General features: G+C 43.5%; 1 protein-coding gene across 1 annotated transcript; it reads right to left on the reverse strand.

Annotated features, from left to right (window-relative positions):
- Positions 1 to 10,524: 10,524 nt before the first annotated feature.
- On the reverse strand, positions 10,525 to 12,848 carry LOC122931507 (DNA damage-regulated autophagy modulator protein 1-like). Its single transcript, XM_044285572.1, has 7 exons — positions 12,730 to 12,848; positions 12,245 to 12,312; positions 11,905 to 12,047; positions 11,381 to 11,552; positions 11,004 to 11,059; positions 10,747 to 10,833; positions 10,525 to 10,639 (listed from the first exon to the last, which is right to left on the reverse strand). The coding sequence occupies exons 1-7, from the start codon at positions 12,846 to 12,848 to the stop codon at positions 10,559 to 10,561; spliced, it is 726 nt and encodes a 241-aa protein (XP_044141507.1). The 3' UTR covers positions 10,525 to 10,558.
- Between the last annotated feature and the right edge of the window lie 11,457 nt (positions 12,849 to 24,305).

The following is a 24,305-nucleotide window of genomic DNA, read 5'->3' on the forward strand; positions in this document are numbered from 1 at the left end:
TCTTCCAGCAGAGAACAGCCTGCTGGAATTCACTGGATGCAGCAATGCAGGATGCAGGCAGAATGCCCGCCGGCCCCATTGACTATAATGGGGTACGGCAGAGATCTGGCTACAATCTGGCAAAAATGCAGAGAATCAGCGGGACACAAACCGCTGCATGTTGCAGTTTGTGTCCGGCCGATTCCTTGCATTTTCTGCTGGAGCGTAGTGCCGCAGGTGTGAAAGTAGCCTTACCCTGTATGTTTTGTATTGCTATAAGTAATGTTAGGATGGAATAGGTTAGGTTGTGAATTTGGCTTGGGGCGGGGGGGGTTGCAGTCACATTTTTTGCACAGGAGCCCTCTGCTGTCTGTGTCCGCCACTGATATATATAGCAAAATAAGTATTTGATACACTAGCAATTTTGCAAGTTTTCCCACCTTCAAAAAATGGAGAGGTCTGTAATTTATAAGAGCCAGAATCTAAAAAAAATAATCCAGAAAATCTTACGGAGTGGCTCCGTAAGAAGCATTTCAAGGTCCTCGAGTGACCTAGCCAGTCTCCAGACCTGAACCCAATCGAAAATATTTTGAGGGAGCTGTAACTCAATGTAGCCCAGCGACAGCCCCGAAACCTGAAAGATCTGGAGAAGATCTGTATGAAGGAGTGGGCCAAAATCCCTGCTGCAGTGTGTGCGAACTTGGTCAAGAACAACAGGAAATGTCTGACTTCTATAATTGCAAACAAAGGTTTCTGTACCAAATATTAAGTTCTGTTTTTCTATCAAATACTTATTTCATGCAATAAAATGCTAATTAGATATTTAAAAATCATACAATGTGTGGATTTTTTATATATTTTTTTCGATTCTGTCTCTCACAGTTGAAATGTACCTACGATAAAGATGACAGGCCTCTCCATTTTTCTATTCTTTGTAGGTGGAAAAACTTGCAAAATCACCAGTGTGTCAAATATTTCTTTTCCCCACTGTATATAAATATATATATATATATATATATATATATATATATATATAAAATGAGACGGTGACAGGTCTCACACAGGTTAGAGGCAAGGAAGGGGCGGATTGTGCAGTCCACACCCCTATTTCACCACAGGTGAGACCAGCTGGAGGTACTCAGGCTGGCATAAAGCACCTCCCAGGGTGTCAGTAAGGGGGGAGTGTGTTACCCGTGGACAGAGGCCTGGAGGCTCTGTGAGTGTGGTTTCAGTTGGGCAAGGCTGAGGTACCACGAGGCTGGGAGATAGACTGGAGTTGGGTGACAAAGCGATGCCTGGGAGGGTCGCAGTGCTATAGTCAGGCGGACTACTGAGCCCCAATCCCCCACAAGAGACACTGGACTGGAGGCACTGGGTGTACTGTGCTCTGTCCAGTCAGGAGGCTGTGGGACATTGGCTGAGAAAGCCGCATGTGGTCGTAGGGTGTAAACGGTGACTTAGGTGAGTCAGGAATACTGTGTTTAGTTAGAGCCTGGACAGGCGAGTGTTTATTGTTTTGTTGTTCAGCTTTTGCTGGTGTGCCACAATAAATGCCCTGTTTTGGACCTTAAACCTGGTGTCCTGAAGTCGTATCTGTGAGGATGATCCCCTGAAAGAAAGCTACACCTCACAATATACATATACACACATATATATATATATATATATATATATATATATATAGACACACACACACAACTCTTCAGTGTGCATATTAAATAAAATGGAACTAAACTAAATGGGTGATATAACTAAAATTTGCTCTTAGGGACTGAATTATTAATAAATAGCGCATATTATAGTGTATATTAAAATAATATTTTCCATGGTTTTTTCTTAGATTGCAGAATGACTGGAATACATTAAGTTGTGCATGTGAATTAACAAAACTGGAAATTGGATTTAATTATATTTCTCCTTATAGTTATGGTTTTTACATGGTTACTTAAATGCACAAATTCTTCCTTTCTAGAACAGAGAATATATTCTTTGAGTTTACAATGCCACACAACCATACCAGAGGAGTTTTGGCATGCAATGAATATGTGACTTGAGCAGTTTATTTATAACTGTTGTCATTCCACATAAATGTGTAATATTTGTGCAACTTTATGTAACAGTCTTGTGGTTGCCTGCACTGACAATCAAGAAGGAAGTTGATGACATTCAAAAAGAAGCAAAACACTCTGTAGAATGAACACACAAAATGTTTCATTCTGACTTACACATGCCAACACTGTGCCAATCCATCTTTGAGATGAACAAATGAGTTACCGTATTTCAGACAATTTGGTGTCTAAGTATCCGTAGTCAAGCAGGTATGGACGGGTTTTCAAGTCCCTAATAGTGATGAGCAGCAGGGGTCATATTTGAATTTGTGATATATCGCAAATATTTTGTAGAATATTCGTTGAATATTCACGAATTCGAATATTTGTTATATTGTACATTATTTTTTTTATTCGAAAATCGTCAAGGTAATGATAGCGTAATATGCGAATATTAAGCGATCAATACAGGCGTGGGTCAAAAACGAATATATAGCACTATAGAATATAGTGCTATATATTCGTTATATCGAATATTCATCATTTTTTCCATCTGAACACATGATTCCTCTTTGCTTCTTGCTTGTGGGCCAATGAGTAATTAGCCCACAAGTAACTTAAGCAGGGAGGAATCATGACTTCAGATGGAACAAAATGACGAATGTTCTAAAAAACTAATATATAGCACTATATTCAATATAGTGCTATTTATTCGTATTCTAGAATATTCTTAATTTTTTTCCATCTGAAGTCTTTATTGCTCCCTGCTTAAGTTGCTTGTGGGCCATTGACTCATTGGCCCACAAGCAAGAAGCATGAAGGAATGATGGAAAAAATTACAAATATTCGATATAACGAATATATAGTACTATATTCTAAATATTCGCAAATTCTCGAAGTGGTGATATTCGAGATAAAAATTTGCTTTTGAATATTCGTGCTCAACACTAGTCCCTAAGAAATCTTCAGATGATTGAAACCTTCAACTGAAAACAAAATGGGCAATACAAGAGAAAGGAGACCTGGCAACATCCAAGTCATGTCAAAATAATTTATGTTTTTCAAGTGCATGTGAGCTGAACTGCAATAACTTAGCACAGCCACTACCCTATGGGGCTGTGCTCCTAGCTCCTTTCTTAGTGTTAGTCCAATGCTGGCGGCTGCAGGTAACAGCTGATTGGCGGGGGCAGGCTTGGACTGGCCACAGAGGTACAGGTGAATCCCCTGGTGGGCCCTTAGTCTCCTACCCCAGGCACAAGTGGCACATAACACAGTAGACTTACTGCACTATATATACAGATAGGCAACATACAGCATCTCAACCAGTCTATGTTCACATAAAAAAGTGGATAGATTATTTAAAGGGAACCTGTCATGTGGATATTTGATTATAATCTAACTAATTATATACAATCATTAACTACTAAAAAGTACCTTAGATGTATTCACTTACTGGTGTGATGGATGGTTACCTCATAATATACACACAAAGATGCTGCATGCTAATGAGCTGATTTGAGTCCAGCGTGATGTCATTGAGTCCAGCGTTTATTTAATTCAGAGCTATAGCCACTCCCCTGCCCACCTGCTGCTGATTCATATGGAAAATAACTGTCAATCAGCAGCAGGTAGGCGGGGATAGTCAGGAGCTCATGAATATTCAGGACTCATCATTATGAGCTGGAGCTTTTCAATACAAGATGTTGGCAGATTGACTGGGTCAATTAAAGAAAGTGCCCTTAGTTAGGACACCATGAAACTGGTGACAGATTCCCGTTAAGAAACCACCCAGTTTATTATTATAGACACAATCAGGTAGCTGAGACTTCTAGGCACAGAGGTAGTCCAGCTAGTATCCTCCATTCCCAGGGATCTGCCTTCTCAAAGTCGGTAATATTTGAATGTATCTGTACAGTGGCCCCTAGGCACTGGGCGGGGGTGTCACTGGGCAGTCCGACACTGGGCGGGGGTGTCAGGTGTCCGATCCCTACTGATCTGATATTGATGACCTATCCTAAGGATACCAAGAAAAAAGGACCAGCACTCGCTGTTAGTATATAATCTTGCTGAGAATTATTGCCACATTCAAAGGCACATTGTGTGCCGAAACACGTCACTAAAAGGTGTCAATAAATCATAGCAAGATTATATACTAACAGCGAGTGCCTGTCTTTTTTTCCTGTTATCTACATGGGACGACTGCCCGGAGACACGCGCACAGCCACTCTGTCTCTCCCGTAGTGCCCATTGATATATGGTATGCATTGAACTATCCTAAGGATACATCATCAATATCTTTAGCCTGGAAAACCCCTTTAAACTGGTTTTGCCACCACAGACAATAGGAGTGTGTCGCTATAACCCCATTGTCTGATAGGTGCAAGTCCTACCTCTGGGACCCGCATCTACACGGAGAACGAAGCAGGGAAAGTAGTAGAGGGTGCATGCGCAGCCACCCTCTATTCATTTTTATGGGGCCACGAAAATAGCCCAGCGCTCGCTCTGCTATTTCCGTTGGCCCCATAGAAATGAATGGGAGTGGGGGTCGCGCATGTGCGGTGCGTTCCCATTAACTTCTATAGGCGCAGCGGGAAGCAGCGCTTGGTGATGGCCGGACCCAGGGGTCCTCCAGCCACAACTCTCCCTGCTCTGTTATCGTTGTAGGTACCTATCAGACAATGGGGACATATCCTAGCGATATGTCCCCATTGTATGTGATGGGAATACCCATTTAAGTGTTACCAATACTAATTTACCAATAAAAAACACAGAAATACTAAATACCACATGCATACATGCGCAGTATCACTAACAAGTAATACAAAAAATGACTGACTAAAACTTAGTTATTGTTAAAATTACCTGCTTTTAATGCTTCTTCCATGCATGATGCTGATGCCATATAGCTTTTCCCTAGATACATTAGACCAGAGATCAGCAACCTCCAGTTCTCCAGCTGTTCTAAAACTACAATTCCCAGAATCCTCCTATTACTTCTATGGGAGTTCCAAGAATATCTGAGCAAGTGTGCATGTTGAGAGTTGTAGTTTCACAGCAGCTGGAGTGCTAAAAGTTGCTGATCCCTGCATTAGACCAATTAGAAGTCGCGTAATGGAGGCATATATATGTTGCAGAGGCACCACATCGCAAATTCTTTCCAAATCATTATGTTAACGTGGCTTTGTGACAGTTTAGATGTCATAAGAATACCAGCTTTAATTTTGCTTCTTTTGCCTTTTTATTCAGGTTACTTTTAATACACAGTAATTTTAGGATGCCTTGTGTGTGACCACAAGCACACGTCTGTATACAGAAACAGAACACAAAATAGAGGCCTGAAAAGGACTCTGTATGAGCAGAAAGTTGCACACATGCGGATGAATAGAGTTCCAGCTTTGCTTAATTGAATCCATTTTTGGAGTATTTCCATCTTGTCTTTTTTTTATGTATTGGAGTCCTCTTCACTAGAGATGAGCGAATCGAAGTTGATGAAGTGGAATTTGATCCGAATTTCAGGAAAAATTTGATTTGCACCGAATCTTTTCATGCTTCATGGTAACGAATCACATTTTTTCCTAAAATGGCTGCTGCACGTGTTTCGACATGGAGCAAGGAACTGTGGGAACGAGGGATTGCCCTACAATGCTATGCATGCAGCCAATCAGCAGCCAGCCAGCTCTGTGATGTCACAGCCCTATAAATAACCTAAGCCATTTTCCAGTGTACTTAGGGAGAGATGTCAGCAGGCACTAGGGACAGTGATAGCAAAGACTTGAAAACGTTTATTTTTTTGCTGTATAGAAGTTCAGGGAAAGGATAGGGAGGAATCAGTCCACAGTACTGAAGCAGAACAAGGTTCAGTAGGGGAGTTTACAGCTTGGGTAATAGGAACACTCCTATTACAGCTTCCTGCACTGACTGCGGATCCAAATTGCCATCATACAGCTCTGTAATTCCAGCAAACCATTCTTGTTATTAACCATTAACAGGGTTTATTACAAGGAAATATTTCTATGCCTTATTTGCCCTCGTGTGGTGCAGTAATATGTTCTAAAGCATTTTTTGGCTTGTATTAGTGGGAGAAAAAAGGGCTTATTGGCCATTGTGTGGTGAAGTGAGAAAATGACAGCCCTTTTGGCATGTATTAGTGGCAAAAAATATATATTGTTTGCCATTCAGCGGTGCTGTTATATGTGCTAAAGCTTTTTGTGGCGTGTATAAGTGGAAAAAAATAAGGGTCTATTTGCTGTTCAGCAGTGCGGTTATATGTTCTAAAGCCCTTTTTGGTGTGTATTAGAGGGGGGAAAGGGCTTATTAGTCGTTGTGTGGTGAAGTGAGAAAATTGCAGACTTTTTTGGGGTGCTTTTATTTCCTTTTAATTTATTTATTTGATCTAACGGTATGTCAGACAGAGAAGTGTCAGGTCCTGCACAGGGTAGTGGAAGAGGCCTAAATGTTTCTGGCGCAGACACAGGTCACAGCATAGTAAGGGGGCATGGTAGCAGGAGTCGCAGCGAGAGGCCTGAGCTCCCAATGTCATCTAACGTTCGTGTCTTGACCAGCAACCCAGCGGTTCTTGAATGGTTGACTCGTCATCCACTTCGTCCCAAGTGACATCAGACACCCCCAAGCCAAGAGTCGGTGGGTTCATCAGACACAACCCTAAGTTGGCATGGTCTGGGAGCAGGCCCTGTGCCCTTAACTTGTGTCAATCTGCCTCTGTCCTTTACTGTTCCCTCAGCCAGAGAAGTATTATATGCTGTGGGCTCAGCTCCACTATACAGTGAGGACGAGCTACTAGAGGACAGTCAGCAGCTACTGCCCAGCCAACATCCGGAGGAGACATCCGTTGCTTCCTCCAGTAGGCGGGCAAGTAGTGATGAGGAGAGTGGTGTGAAAGCTGGTGTTGCGAGCAGTCAGGCTCCTGACCCAGAGACCATTGAGGAGGAGATCAGTGACGTGCAGACAGTACTCGATGATGATGATGTAGCTGATCGCACTTGGGAGCCGGGTAACGAAGGGGCTTCATCATCATCTGGAGAAGAGGGTGGCAACTTGCCCATGAGGCAGCGGCGGAACCTGCAAGTCGCTAGTGTGGCTGGGAGTCAGCAGGGTGGCAGTAGTGGGAGGTCGGGAGCCGAAAGTGCCCGGGGTAGACCACCCGCTTCCCAGGTAGACCACCCGCTTCCCTATTTCAGGCAGTCAAGGCTCCACCACCTCAGCCAAAGTGAGCTGTCTGTCCTTCCCATCATCTGCTGGTCCTGATGCTCCTGCTCCTCCTCCTACTCCTCATTCCGTCAGCAGTTGATCACCGAAAGGTTTGCCAAGAGACAACAGTATACCTGCACTCATCCAACGGTGCAGAAGCTGAATGTGCTCCTGGCCAAGTTGCTGGTGCTGCAGTCACTCCCTTTCCAAGTGGTGGACTTTGCACCTTTCAGAGAACTGATGGCTTGTGCCAAGGGTGTAACTATAGGGGCAGCAGGGGAAGCGGCTGCTTTGGGGCCCTGACCCCGAAGGGGCCAATCCAGGAGGAGGAGGACTAAAAGATTTTGTCAGGGCCCCCTCAACAGTATTACACAATGAAATTATATACAGTGACAGTAAAGACAGTGTACAAAATAGATGGAACAGCTGCCGGCCTGGTCTGAGAGAGCGATCTTTACTAGCCACAGGAACGGGGGCGGCATGAAAGGAAGGGGTTGTGAAAAAATTACTGGGGGAGGGGGGCCCCATTCAAAAATATGCTGTGGGGCCCAGTAATTTCTAGTTACGCCACTGGCAGGGCGTTAACTAAGCACTGAGAGAAGGGTAAAAGATATACAGAGGGCACAGCACTATTGCTGTTTGGTTGGGTTCACAAGAGCGTTATCACACTCTGGTCTTCTGCTTTCACTGGAAGGACAAATATAATGGAAGTGCTAAATTGAGCACAAATCTTAAAGTAAAAGAACGGAGCAGGCACAATTAACTATAAAGGGGTCTGCTCAGGATGCTGCTTCTTTACCAGACACAAAAAAATCCAGCATGCAGGAATTTTTGGTCTGGTCTTTTTGACAGAATCTGTGACAGAGGACCCGACAACGCAGATGTGCATAGATAGTATCAGATCAAAGTATAGCATCAGATGCATATTTAGCACACAAATGCAGAGCTAGAACTACATAATTACAACGCTGAAACTAAGCACAGAATGTAGATACAGCACTAGAACAAAGCTCATAACACAAATACTATACCATAACCAAGTTCACTACATAAATGCAGCACCAGAATTAAGCCTATAAGTCAAATACAGTGCCAGAACCAAGCTCACTACAGAAATACAGCGCCAAAATTAAAAATATCTTTAAAGTCATCAATATGTGATCTGCAGGAGTCTTACTTCCAGAATCTCAGCCTCGTCCTCATCTTTTGATATCATATCCATTGGTGACATGGCCTTTTTGTAGCTCAATCCCATTACAGTACAAAAATATCCTCTTATGTGTGCCAATACAAAAAATGCGGCACAAAGTATATGAACTGTGATGTCACACGCAAGAATAAAGCACATATGCTGTCACAGAGCAAAAATATGCAAAAAGTAAAGCTTAACAAAAGAGATATTGCAAACAGCAGAAGTAACCATGAGGCTCCATTGAAACACTGAAAGAGCATTCACACGACCGTATTTTCGGTCCACATCGGATCAGCATGTTTTGCGGATCAGATGGGGACCCATTCATTACAGTGGGCCCTGCAAAAAAAAAAAAAATATAGTGCATGTCCTATTCTTATCCGTTTAGCAGAATAAGCATTTCGAACAAAGGGCAAGACGTGCTGATCTACAAATGCGGAATGCACAAGGCTGGTATTCATGTTTTGCGGATCTACAATTTGAGGTCTGCAAAACGGATACGGTCGTGTGAATGCTCCCTTAGAATAGGTCATATAAAATTATCCATTTATATGTTTTTACTAGAGATGAGTGAAGTTTAAAAAAATTTGATTCGGAGGCTTCGCTGAATTTTTCCAACAAATTCAATTTGATTTAATTAGTAATGAAGCGCGTTAAAAATCAGCTATTTGCCGGCTGCAGGGTGCATATATATGGGTGTACATCACTGCATTGCAGAAACATTCATAGCTAGTCCGCTGTGGTAGTGAAACAATTATTGTGCATTCCTATGACAGGCAGTTGACAGGCGTCACTCTTAGAATCAGTTCACACTTAGAATCAGACTTACATGTCAAGGACTTAACCTACAGTGGCCCAAGAGTCTACTATAGGGTGAAAGAGCCCTATCTTTTTACACCATCTGCTGATTATATATAGATTGCTAGAGAACCAGTTCTGTTACACGCTGATACAAATATGGCGACCATGACAGAGTGGAGAGGGTGTCAGCAGTAAGTTTGTGTTGACGTCACTGTTTATTTTTCCAGCATTTGGTCAGTAATTGATCAGTATTGCTAAGGCCAAAAGAAAACAGGAGTGGGTCCAAAACAGAGATGACTTGTGATTGGAATATTTGCATGTCTTCTGTGTTTTGTACCCACTCCTGCTTTTAGCTTCCAAATCATGAGCAAATCCTGATGCAAAATACTGACCGTGTGATAGAGGCCTTATGGATGCTCCAAAGACAGAATCTGTTGTGATTTTCATTTTTAAGTTCTTCTGACAGATCAGAAGTGTCAAATCTGTTTTTTTTTATATCTCTTTATATTTTTTCCAAAAAGATGTCATTTATAATGCCCATAAAATGACAACCACTGCTTACATGCTGTTTACTTATATAGAAAAATCTAACCTTGCCATTACCACGCTCTTCATGTCACTTCCAGAGATTGGTCTGGTCACCACCAAGAAGTTTCCCATCCTCTATTATCTAATATTAGTTATAATAAGTTGCCTACAATGAATGATAAAGAGACACAGACACATTGTTTGCTACCTCATCTGGTGACTTTTATTTATTAAAAGGGCAGAAATTTTGAAATGGCCCTGTTGATGGAAAACCCCTAACTCACAAAGAGTCGTCCTTCAACACTCAGGAGAGGAAAAACCCCCAGTGGAGGAAACCTCTAGGGAGCCATGGCTGAAGGACTGCCCCTCCCCTGGGCAAAGGGGTAAAAAGTCAACATTTTATGTGAAGTAGCTCTGGACAATCAGGTAAATGCCATGTCCAGAATTGAGAACAGAGACCGAGCCCGGAATCTGTCTCTTGATGCAGCAGATTAAATATACATCTGACTGCGGAAAGTCCGGTAAGTGTCATATCCAGTAGCGAGAACAGAGACCAAGCCTGGAATCTGTCTCTTGATGCAGCAGATAAAATATATATCTGACTGCGGAAAGTCCGGTAAATGCCATGTCCAGTGGTGAGAACAGAGACCAAGCCTGGAATCTGTCTCTTGATGCAGCAGATAAAATATATATCTAACTGCGGAAAGTCCGGTAAATGCCTTGTTCGGTATTAAATCCAGCAATGTCCAGATGGTTTTAGTTGTCTTCCTGGCACTCCGCCCCTGGTTCTTAACCTTAGATTTTATTGGGGGTTTTCAGGGTCCTGGGTCTTTTTCCTCAGAACGATGGAGATGCCTTCTCGGGACAACTCTAATGACAAACACTGAGAATAAAAGAAAAGGGAAATTTATCATAAAAAAGTCTTTCTTCAATATATTATCATTAAACAGCTTACTGGGTGCATGAGACCTTCATGTATAATCTACTCACCTGGAAATCTGTATAATTCATGACAGGGTAAACTGTCAAGCCAAAGAATCCCGTCCACTCACCCACCAGGCCTGTTATAGAGAAGATCTGCAGAAGAGAATGGGATGGAATAGAAGATATTAGTGCCCAGCAGTACTCACCAGTGGTTCTGGTATGGAGTTGGGTGGGAGGATCACATATCCACCAAGAGTTACTATATCACTATTACATAGGACACATGTGGTTACTTAAGATGGCAAATAGAGACATAAACTCACCTCTTTACAGCTATCAGTGGTACATAGAAGGAAGAAGCTGCCCAAACCTACAGCAACTGGAAGGAGATGTTAAGGAGAAGTAACAGAAGTCTATTAATATTGTGTTTTCTATACTGTCATGTCTCATCTATGCTGCAATGAAGTCACTGGAAGCAGATAATCACCAGTGTATCCAGCACACAACATTAAGGCGTATATTGTTATCCACTTGGAAGGTCTTAGGGAAATCAATATAGATATACTAAGGCCAAAACACCCAAAAAACTACCGCTTAGGACCAACCAAAATGTTATTAAAATGTAACTTGTATTTCTTAATAACTTAAAATGCAAATATATCTACACAAATAATTGTACCAGCCAGCTATAAAAGGATACAGATTAGCAGTGCCACAATGGTCACCAAGGTTGATGCCAGTCTAATGTGGCACATGCAACGACTGCTGAGGGATCTCTTGTACAGGCATATAGATTGACACAGGTTGTATATGGCAAAAGTGAAAAATGCCACTCCTGAGCTGATCCTGTGGACGAGGGGATTGGTCTTCATCTAGAATGTAGAGAGAGAGATATAAATGTCGCAATGAGCTCGTTATGGAGATCTTAGAATGCAGAAGAGCAGAGTCCGCAGGTGGAGTGCAATTACACAGGGGCAGTAATACCTAAGGATAGTTATCAGGGGGTATCATGGTAATGTATGCTTCATTTGGCACTATGCCACTGAGCATCAGACACTATGGGGGAGATTTACTAATAGTGTCACAATTTACACTAAGAATATGAATTACTAAATGGGGCCCCAGCCCAGTATATATGTAACACCGGGCCCAAGCATTGACCCCTCTACATGTAATTGTTCTGATTCCTCTGTGTATTTATACTTTATCTACAATCTGACTAACCGAAAATGCGCCGGTCAAGGCTGTCCCAATACATGCCAGCCATCCCATGGCATAGAGGATTCTCTGGCCGATGATATGTCGCTTCTCTGATGGCTCAGAATGAATGATCATGAACCTGTATTTGATGGAAGCGATGCCAGCTCCTGAAATAGACAATACATGTTATCAGTCAGAGATTTCCATAGGTCATTTCTATAAACACTTGCAATAACCTTCAGGAGTCAATGATGATTACAATCTCTAGTGATGGCCACCGCTCAGTGCTGGATAGTGATCATAGATCTGGAGTCACTGAGATCTTCATCATGTAGTCTCCCTATAGGAAGCTGCATCCACTTACCTACAATGGATATAACCATGAAGACGACTGTGAAGACCACCGATTCGGGGAACTTTTCTCCCGTGTTACTGTGAAATAAAGCAAAATATTGGAAGTTACTAGGACATGAGTCGGAAATATCTCATCAAGAGCAGAGGAGAATTTATGCACTTTTACCTGCCCTGCTATATATCTATTACTTCCCCAGTACACCCAGTGATATGGTCCCTGCAGAGAAGCAGAGGAACTGGGTAAAACTCGTTAAGAAATGAATAATTATTATTATCATCACCACCATTTTTATTATTATGACATTTATGGTGGACACATTGATGTTCTATATACTTATAGTCATTGGGATATTTTTCACATGAACAATAAGATGGAGCTTATTAATAATCCACTAATAGTAATTCTAATGTAATAATGCCCTCCCAGGAATGATACCGCAGTAATAGTAATAATTATACTACACAATCAGGAATCTGGCCCCCGTCTCCTCTTACCTGATGTATGGATATTTTGAATGGCCTAAGATGACAGTAATGGTGGTCGTGGAACAGAGACCTAATAGCATCCATATGGACAAGAAGATAGGCAAGAATGCCAAACCCTGGATCTCCATGATGCAAAGAAAAGATTTGCTCAGCAAAAACGAAAGCCAATCTGTCTCTCTGTGTATTCACAGTTAATTTGGCCAAGGTAAAGTCAGCCAGTGGTTTTTCTAGGCTCAGAACTTGGTGATGTCACTAGCTTCTGTGATGTCATCACATATGCTTGAATCTGATTGGTCCTCAGGCTCCTCACTAGTTTCTGTGATGTCATCGATGTTGTGTCATTATCACATATGCCTGAATATGATTGGTCCTCATTATTATATACTTTATAAATGGCAGAATCTCTTAGTTATACAATGACAGATCACACACTACCATATCACTAGGTGACCAACCCTGCTGCAATATCTGCCCCTCTGCCTCTTCCATTTAGTAAATGAAGGCACCATGAAGGTATCTGGGTTCTGCAGATGGCACTGGGGGTGAAATTGTTATCTGTCTCATCTCCACTCTCAAGAGGCAGACTGGAAAAAATAAGAAAAGTGGCCCCGTTTTGTAAATGAGTCCAAATTGATGGAAGGCAGGAGAAGCAATACTATATTGTGGCACATTATACCACCCCAACAGGCCATCACAAAATACTGCCAGAAGCACAAAATGCATCCCCAAAAACATCCACTGGCTGGCCCTCTGGGCATCGGTCCACCAGGAAATTTCCGTGTAAGGTCTATGGTCAATCCACCCCTGACGCTCTCCTATCCAAATTACTCCTAATATAAAGCCAGAGATTGAGGTTGTAGGCATTTATTTTTACACTATATCTTGGGGGAGGGGGACAAGGGCAGGTGTTTTTTTTTGTGCCAGAGAAGATTTTTTTAATGCAAATCCGGCCCTGCCAGTGTTATGCTGATCCTTTGTCTTCATGTTATCACACAAGCTGGTAATTATTACAACAGCAAAATCTCCTCAAAACCATACAATATACTGAACCAATGAGGCTATGGAGTCATTTAAAACATAACTTTTACTAGTTCCAAAAATAAAATAAATGAGGCTCAAACGATTAACCATAAATTGGTGATAAGCAAAATTTTATTCTTACCACCTCTGGCGTGTGTTGCTGATTCTTTCTTTCCAATCCCAAAGGTGTAGTAATTATCCAGCAAATTTTGCTTAACAAACACAGAGCACCCGCTTCGATAGGGGTGACCTCGCCTGGAACCTGTCCTTCAGTGAACGTATCCCTAAAAAGCCCTCACTCTATTCCCATGGGGCTGGTGCTCTGTTTTTGTGAGGCAGGGACATATAGTCCCTTTCCTACTTTCACATATTGTTTTTTAAGGGTAAGATAGTTATTGTCCCTATGTAACAATCACAGCGTCCCGCCAAGATATTACTATTTACGGACAGAAAGATCCAGGATTTTCAAGATAATTACTACCCCTTTGGACTTGGAAAGAAAGAATCAGCAACACACGCCAGAGGTGGTAAGATTTTATTTTTTCCTTATTACTAATTTATGGTTAATCGTTTGAGCCTCATTTATTTTATTTTTGGAACTAGTAAAAGCTATGTTTCAAATTACTCCATATCCTCATTGGTTCAGTATGCTCCTTAGTCCTCCACTAAGTTTTGAACTCATTTAAGTGGAGCAGAATCATTGACCACCCGCCTGTTTTACATGATATTTTTTCACACTTGAAAGTATATCAAAGGAGAGTGTGGGACAAGATGTTCAGTAGAAGAATGGTTTCCGGATCAGGATGGAGCCAGCAAATGCCATTTCATATGGAGGTAGGGCCAGATTTAGGGTTCCAGAAGTACGGAGTACTCCATTTATTTGGGGCCCACTAAAGCAAAGCTTTCCTCCACCACACACTGGGGGACATATGGAATTATACACTGCTTTAAAATAATTTAGGAGGATTTGTTAATGCAGCATGCACCATACACTACCATATCTGCCAGTATTAATAAGTGGTTGCACCCTGAAATTTTTGGAAAATTGTGGACACACTCCTTTTCCTAAGACTCCACCACCTTCCATGTATGCCCACACCCTTTTCATGATGTGTCCTTCATTCCCTGTGTGGGTATTTACAAAGCCCTCTGGGAATTCAGGAGGTCTTCCCTTTTTGGGAGCCTCCTGTATGTTTCAGGAGAGTTGCCAACTTTTCTATATACATACTGTAAGGGGTTACACTCTTAGGTAGGGCGGCGATGACAGATTCTCTTGCAGACCACAGGGTTAAAGTCCAAATGTTGCTTTATTTATCACACTCCGGCAATACAGGCAACCCCAGTTATAATTCACTGAATAAGCTGAAGGTCCAGCACCACAAAACATAAACCAAAATAAACACCTGCCCGTCTGGGTTCTGGCTAATACAGTGAAGTTTCTAACTCACCTATTCACACAGAGAACTCGGCTTCTCTAGCCAGCAGGGCAGCCAGCTTCCCAGACTTTCTCCAGGCCTAACTCTCCTAGACTGACAGCCTGGACTATGCTTTATTTCCCCTTGACGATCCCAGCTGGCTTCAGCTGGGGATTCCTCAGGGTAGGGGAAAACCTGTCCCGGAATGGGGTGGACTGGGGAGGTCCCTCTACCAATCCTACCTTCTCCCAGTCCAATAAAATCCAGCCCATAAACTTAACAAAACTGTCTCAGCAACCTACACATTGCTGAGACCATTTTAACCTTCTGGATTTTATTTACCTCACCCAGTTGAGGAAGCTGGGTGGGATATACACCCCTTCCAGGACTCTACCATACACTTTTCTGTTCACCTTACCACAATACCTACTCACAAACACTCACTAAACGTATAACTTAATTACATCCCTATATGTCCATTATATGAATGGGCAGGGCGCAGGGGCGTAACTATAGGGGAAGCAGGGGAAGGGGCAGCTTTGGGGCCCTGACCCCGAAGGGGCCCATCCAGGAGGAGGAGGACTAAAAGATTTTGTCAGGGCCCCCTCAACAGTATTACACAATGAACTTATATATAGTGACAGTATAGACAGTGTACAAAATAGATGGAACAGCGGCCGGGCCTGGTCTGAGAGAGCGATCTTTACTAGCCACAGGAATGGGGACGGCATGAAAGGAAGGGGTTGTGAAAAAATTACTGGGGGAGGGGGGCCCCATTCGAAAATATGCTGTGGGGCCCAGTAATTTCTAGTTACGTCACTGGCTTGTGCTGAGCCTAGGTGGAGAGTCCCAAGCCGTCATTTTGTTGCCAAAAAGGCAGTACCCGCATTGCACACATACAGTGGATATAAAAAGTCTACACACCCCTGTTAAAATGTCAGGTTTCTGTGTTGTAAAAAAAATTTGACAAAGATAAATCATTTCAGAACTTTTTCCACCTTTAATGTGACCTATAAACTGTATCACTCAATTGAAAAACAAACAGAAATATTTTAGGCGGAGGGAAGAAAAAAAAATCATGATAATAATAATGTAGTTGCTTATAACTGGGGATGTAGCTGTGTTCAGAATTAGGCAATCACATTCAAAATAATGTTAAATAGGAGTCAGCATACACCTGCCATCATTTAAAGTGCCTCTGATTAACCCCAAATAAAGTTCAACTGCTCTAGTTGGTCTTTACTGAAATTTTCTTAGTCGCATCCCACAGCAAAAGCCATGGTCCACAGTTTTTCTTCAGCTTAGCCTTAGTTAAGCTAGAGGGAATTATGAACAGTTCCAAATACCAGTCAATATTGGCACAAAATAATTAGAAAAGGCTCCACCAGCAAACTACTGGAGCTCAGCCTCTCAGTTACCAGCTGAAAAGGGAGATAAATCAATACTAATAATACAGGCTGGCTCACAGTATTTTTGCGTAAAATTTATTAATACACCAAATCAATAATAAAATTTAGTATCAGTATCAGCATACATACATAAACAAATAGGTACAAATGTGTGGAGCTCACGCACAGACCTAGATAACCGGAGTACTCCTATACATGAGACTTAATGGCTAGAGTTATGGTGCAGGAGATGATATGTTGAACCGTTCAAATGTCCATGATTATAGTCACCGATTCACCGGATAGTTGAAACCATAGATTCAGGATTGTTGTAATTTCCCACACGGGGACTCTGTGTTTAAATGTTGTCTGGCAGTTCGTAACCACACTTTCTCCAATCTGTGGGGCTCCACTTACTTGTTCCTTGCGGAGCAAACCATCCGACCCGCTCGCTCAGCGTCCCACGTGTCCAGCCAGGTAGTTAATCGCTGGTTTGTGACGCAGGCGCCTGAGCCGTCAGGCTAGACGGAAGCTGGTATAGCTGAGTCGAGCTGGTAGTTGCCTGAACTTGTCAGGTCAAGGAGAGTGAACACAACAGGATTTACCTTGTGTTTTGTGGTATTCACAGATGTAGCGACATAGTTTCAGTCCACTTAGTGGATTCTTGGTGAACGGAATCTTTGTAGCGGTATCTCGTTTTGAAAAAATCTTCTTGCGTTTCTGAAAAAGCCGCACCGATAGCCAGGTCTCAATACACACTAGACGCGTTTCGGAAACAAGTTCCTTCCTCAGTAGATAGTTGTGTAATGCTAGCATTACTATCTACTGAGGAAGGAACTTGTTTCCGAAACGCGTCTAGTGTGTATTGAGACCTGGCTATCGGTGCGGCTTTTTCAGAAACGCAAGAAGATTTTTTCAAAACGAGATACCGCTACAAAGATTCCGTTCACCAAGAATCCACTAAGTGGACTGAAACTATGTCGCTACATCTGTGAATACCACAAAACACAAGGTAAATCCTGTTGTGTCACTCTCCTTGACCTGACAAGTTAAGGCAACTACCAGCTCGACTCAGCTATACCAGCTTCCGTCTAGCCTGACGGCTCAGGCGCCTGCGTCACAAACCAGCGATTAACTACCTGGCTGGACACGTGGGACGCTGAGCGAGCGGGTCGGATGTTTTGCTCCGCAAGGAACAAGTAAGTGGAGCCCCACAGATTGGAGAAAGTGTGGTTACGAACTGCCAGACAACATTTAAACACAGAGTCCCCGTGTGGGAAATTACAACAATCCTGAATCTATGGTTTCAACTATCCAGTGAATCGGTAACTATAATCATGGACATTTGAACGGTTCAACATATCATCTCCTGCACCATAACTCTAGCCATTAAGTCTCATGTATAGGAGTACTCCGGTTATCTAGGTCTGTGCGTGAGCTCCGCACATTTGTACCTATTTGTTTATGTATGTATGCTGATACTGATACTAAATTTTATTATTGATTTGGTGTATTAATAAATTTTACGCAAAAATACTGTGAGCCAGCCTGTATTATTAATATTGGCACAAAACCTTCAGGCTTCTGCTAGAAAGCTGAACATGAAGAGGAACTTCATCTTTCAGCATGACAACGACCCAAAGCATACATCCAAATCAACAAAGGAATGGCTTCACCAGAAGAAGATTAAAGTTTTGGAATGGCCCAGCCCGAGCCCAGCCCTGAATCCGATTGAAAATCTGTGTGGTGATCTGAAGAGGGCTGTGCACAGGAGATGCCCTCACAATCTGACAGATTTGGAGTGTTTTTGCAAAGAAGAGTGGGCATATCTTGCCAAGTCAAAATGTGCCATGCTAATAGACGCATACCCAAAAATACTGAGTGCTGTAATAAAATCAAAAGGTTCTTCAACAAAGTATTAGTTTGAGGGTGTTCACACTTATGCAACCATATTATTTTATTTTTATATTTTTTCTTCCCTCTACCTAAAAGATTTCAGTTTGTTTTTCAATTAAGTTGTACAGTTTATAGGTCACATTAAAGGTGGAAAAAGTTCTGAAATGATTTATCTTTGTCTCATTTTTTTTTACATCACAGAAACCTAACATTTTAACACCCTCCATATTTTGGACCGACTTTACAAGGCCATAAACGATTTTTTGATGATCCAAGTAGACAGGAGTGCTCCACTGTGTAACTTCGATGTCAGCCAGAGGCAGCTCCATGCGTGACACCTGCCGTTTGCTCAGGACCTTTGAGGAGGCCACGTTATTTGTCAATCGCCAGGACTATGGTATGAACAACGTCATTCCACTGCTTCATGTCCTGGAACAGATGCTGGTAAATCTGGCTGGTCAGGTGACTGGAGACATGGCGCCTAGATCTCACGGCCACATGAGCCCTGTGGGGGCTGAACTGGAGGAGGACGACAGTTCCAGCTCCATCAGTAGCAACTTGAGTCAAGAGTCGCTGATGAGCATGTCCGTTTGTGTTCTTGTGGACAGCAGCACTTATACATAGGTTCCAGGCTCTGTGTCTGTGGCAGGTAGGTGTTCTGTTTCATTTACCTGCCATTGCCATAAGCTGTTTGTGTCCCCCTTTCTATGTAGCTTGGCCAGTGAGACTCCTGTTCCTCTGTGTCTAGGAGGAACAGGTCGCCTTACCCTGCTTCTAGTCCAGGGCCACCCTGAGGGCTAGTAGGAATATTAGGTTCCGGAGTATGAGCCCTCCTACCATCAGGGTCAGCTCATACGGCTAGGAGACAGGGTCAGAATTAGGGATTGATAGGAGGTGACCTGCCCACTGACTCCTGTCCTGGCCGAGCAGCCACTAACATCTTCTGGCATCGCACGGCTGAGGGTTTCCCCCATCCTCAGCCATGACACTGGATGGTGTGGCCGCAACAGGAAAAGTTTTCCCTGGAAAAGCTGTCCTTCAGCTGGTACTGGTATTGCCACTCACCTCCCCAATCTGTGGTCTCCTGATACTGCTACCACCTCTACACTATGTCATCTTGCCACTCTGTGGTCTCCTGATGCTGCTGCCACCTCCACACTATGTCACCCTGACACTCTGTGGTCTCCTGATGCTGCTGCCACCTCCACACTATGTCACCTTGCCACTCTATGGGCTCCTGATGCTGCTGCCACCTCCACACTATGTCACCTTGCCACTCTGTGGTCTCCTGATGATGCTCCCACCTCTACACTATGTCACCTTGCCACTCTGTGGTCTCCTGATGCTGCTGCCATGTCCATACTATGTCACCTTTCCACTCTGTGGCCTTCTGATTCTGTTGCTGCCACCTCCACACTGTCATTGTGCCACCCTGTGGCCTCCTCCTGATGCTGCTGCTGCCACCTCCACATTCTGTCATTGTGCCACTCTGTGGTCTCCTCATGCTGCTGCTGCCACCTCCACACTATCATTGTGACACCCTGTGGCCTCCTCCTGATACTGCCGCCGCCACCTCCACACTCTGTCATTGTGCCACTCTGTGTCCTCCTGATGCTGCCGCCACCTCCACACTGTCATTGTGCCACTCTGTGGCCTCCTCCTGATGCTGCTGCCGTCACCTGCACACTCTGTAATTGTGCCACTCTGCGGCCTCCTGATGCTGCTGCTGCCACCTCCACACTTTTATTGTGCCACTTTGTGGCCTCCTCATGATGCTGCCGCCACCTCCAGCCTTTTTTTATTGGGCTACTCTGTGGTCTCCTCATGCTGCTTCCACCTTACCACTATGTCATATAACCACTCTGTTGACTTCTCATGCTGTTTCCACCCTCCCCACTTCATGACTGGGCCACTATTTTGCCTTTTGGCCTGGCTGACATCATTATTTATTTGACCCTTATTCTGAACTGTCAGAAGGAAGGGAAAATGAGACGCACAACGGAGTGGGTACAAAACACAGAAGACATGCAAATATTCCATTTACCTGTCATCTTTGTTTTAGATCCACTCCTGTTTTCTTTTGGCTTTAGCAATACTGATGCTTTACTGACCAAATGCTGACCAAGTGAAGGCAGATGCTCCACAGACAGGATCAGTTTTTTTTGGGTTATTGTTCTGACGGATCAGAGGAAGGGCAAAATAATCAGTGACGTCAACACAAATTTACTGCTGATACCCTCACCACTCTGTCGGGGGGGCTCTACTTGTATAAGCGTTTAATAGAACAGGTTCTGAAGACATCTATGTGGAATCAGCTGCCGACAGTGTAAACGGAGTGCACTTCTTCTTAACGCTAACATTGACCTGTAAGACTGAGTTCATACTTGAGTTATTTGGTCAGTTTTGGCCCCGTAACTGCCCAAATAAGTGAAGTGTGCAGTGATTCTCAGATCCACACCTGTCATCTGCATGTCATACTGACTCACAGTATTGTTTCACTACCACAGCAGACTTACTATGTGTGTAACTGCAAGGCACAGTGTTCTACACCACTATAAAGGCTCTCTACAGCCAGGAAATAGCAGTTTTTAACGTGATTTGCCACAAATAATTTTCGGATTAAACCGAATTTTTTCAAAAAACGGCAGAATCAAATTTTTTTGAAATTCGCTCATCTCTACTCTTCACATGCACCACAAATACTACATAGAGTGCTCTCCATACTTACTACTTACCACGATTGGTGGATGCAGGGATGGACTGGCCATAGACCCTACCGGGAAATTTCCAGGTGGGCCAATGCACAGGAGGCCACCTGATCCCGCGTCATGGCTGCCATCTTGGTACATAACGATCTGATGCTTTCAGTATTAATTAATGTTAGGAGAACCAGGTACTTTTGCACCTGGCCGGGGGCCACAGGTGCCCTCCTGAATTCAACTGTATCGCAGCCTCAGGAAGGTGATGCAGTTGAATACTGCAGCAGGGTGGAAATACTTTATGCTGCACTGTGGTATTTAGTTCTGCTGGAGTGGTATTTGTGCTGCACTATGATATTGCTGGCCTCAACTACTTCTGTTGGCCCTGCCTACTTGTGTTGCCCCACTTTCAATAAATTTTTACCCTCCTACAACACGAGGCTACTTGTAAGTTTTTTCCAGGGCCACTTTAGTTTCCCAGTCTATCCCTGGGTGACTGTGACTTGTTTTAAAAATGCATCATCCTAAAATATCTTCTATGGAGATTCACATCAATGCATAGCATGTAGCAACTGCAATCTGATTTTTAACATGCGTTTTTTAACGACTGGAGTTTTTCATTTTTATTGCAGTCAATGAGAAACAAAAATGTGACCTGATCACCGCTAAAAAAAACCACTGTAGAATGCCTTATAACACTATGCCATGTTTCATTGGTAACTTCCTTTCCTGTGTTTTTCTGACCAAAAAACTTCAATAAGAAACATAGCCTTCTGCAGCATGTGCATACAGTCATGGAGGGGACAACTTGTACAGAAGTTCAGCTTCCCTTAATGCAGTGGTGGGCAAACTTTTTTGTCAACTGAGCCAAATATCGCCAAAACCACGATTGAAATTTCTTTCGAGAGCCACATTTTTAAAACCTAAAATATTGCGTCAACAGTACCAGTGAGGACTATTAGGGCTCATGCACAGGACCGCGTGCCTGCCGTTGCCATATTGCAGGCCGCATACGGCGGGTCCGCAATACACAGGCACTGGCCGTGTGCAGACCGCATCATGGACCCATTCACTTCAATGGGTCCAGAATCCGGGAGATGAGTGCTACAGAGTGCTTCCGTGGTGCTTCTGGCTGTGCCTCCGTGTGCAGCCCACATCATGGACCCATTCACTTCAGCATGCGCTAATTTTTTGCGGTGCGGGCAGTCGGATGCAGATCGCGAACCCCATTCAAGTGAATGGGTCCGCGATCCTCATACAGCTGCCCCATGGTCTGTGTCCGTGCATTGCGGACCGCTATTCGCTGTTATGTAGGGGATCTGTGGATTACGCTGTTATGTGGGGGATCTGTGGAGGACACTGTTATGGGGGATCTGTGGAGGACACTGTTATGGGGGATCTGTGGAGGACACTGTTATGGAGGATCTGTGGAGGACACTGGTATGGGGGATCTGTGGAGGACACTGTTATGGGGGATCTGTGGAGGACACTGTTATGGGGGATCTGTGGAGGACACTGTTATGGGGGATCTGTGGAGGACACTGTTATGGAGAATCTGTGGAGGACACTGTTATGGGGTGGATCTGTGGATGGCACTGTTAGGGGATGTGTGCTATGACACATAGGGCCATGAGGGGGGCCAGCATAAGACACACATATAGCATCTTATGCTGGTCCCCCTCATGGCCCTATGTGTCCCTTCATGTGTCCTAAACTGCGCACATAACTGGCTTTGTGTGTAAAGTATTTTACTACTGTCTGAAACAATCTCTCTCCTATTGATAAAATCGCCAGCCTCTGTACTCACTTTCACTATGAATGCACGGTAGCGAGCGGGCCGGTGTTCTGCCACTTTTCTATACCCGGACAAAAGTCTATACCCGGAAGTGATGTAGCTGCACCGGAAGTCGCTCGCTTAAGTGCATTCATAGTAAAAGTGAGTACAGAGGCTGGACCTGTTATCAATAGGAGAGAGCTTGTTTCAGACAGTAGTAAAATACTTTACACACAAAGCCAGTTATGTGCGCAGGGCCCCTTCATATATAATCGCAGCATTTTCGGGTCGGCCAAATCGCCATTTGGCGATTATCGCAATTCGATAATTTTTTCGATATATCGTGCAGCCCTAGTGTGCAGGATGGGTCGCCGTGGGAGCCCGCACCAAAGAGCCGCATAGAAGGGTCTAAAGAGCCGCTTGTGGCTCGCGAGCCGCACTTTGCCGACCACTGCCTTAATGGAATGATTTTGGAGCATGGCTACATAGTCAGCTAAGGTCAAATTCGGCATTTTATCTTAAAGGGGTTGTCTCAACTCAGACATTGGGGGCAGATGTGAACAAAGCCATATTTTCTGCCTTTATTCTCTTCAAAGTAACAAGAAATAACATTTGTTATATTATACATTATGTTGAATTGCTATACATTATGTTGAATTGCTCTTGATATTGTTGACCTATCCTCAGGGCAAGTCATTAATATCAGATCTGTGGTGGCCTGATATCCTGCACACCCACCAATCAGCTGTTCCTTACAGCCTCTGGCGCCAGAAGTAGCACTGTGATTGGAACAGGAAGCACAGCTACTGTCAAAGTGTACTGCAGCCCAGCTCCTATTCACTTCTTTGAGAGCTGAGCTGCAGTACCACAGTATGGCCACTACACTTTGACTGGAGCTGTGTTTCTTGTTCTCCTTCACGTTGCTACTTACAGCACAGGCAGCAGGGAATAACTGATCGGTGTGGGTGCTACATGTCGGACCCTCACCAATCGGATATTGATAACCTGTTCTGAGGATAGGTCATCAATATAAGTAGCTTGGAAAACCCCTTTAATCTCCTGTTGGACATTGACTATGGACCAAAATGCTTTAGAATGGAACCCAATAATATTAGTAAACTTGTGTTAGAAAGATAGACCAGCCTCAGCTTGTGGCATCACTTGTTTGGGCCAGGAGCAATGCAGACATGTGTCTCTTGCTTATTTATCTCAGAGTTCAAGCCGAAACATTAAGATTAATACAATTCTTGACATTTTGATATCCTGCTGATGCAGTGGCTTTCGTAAGTCAGAAATGTCACGAGAGCCATAATTACAATTATGTTTATGTTGCCATAGTAACAAAATATAGAGACTGCGGTGGCTGCAAAAGTTCATCATTATTATAATATCG

This window comes from Bufo gargarizans, chromosome 3, assembly GCF_014858855.1.
Source record: "Bufo gargarizans isolate SCDJY-AF-19 chromosome 3, ASM1485885v1, whole genome shotgun sequence".
Taxonomy (NCBI): Eukaryota; Metazoa; Chordata; class Amphibia; order Anura; family Bufonidae; genus Bufo; species Bufo gargarizans.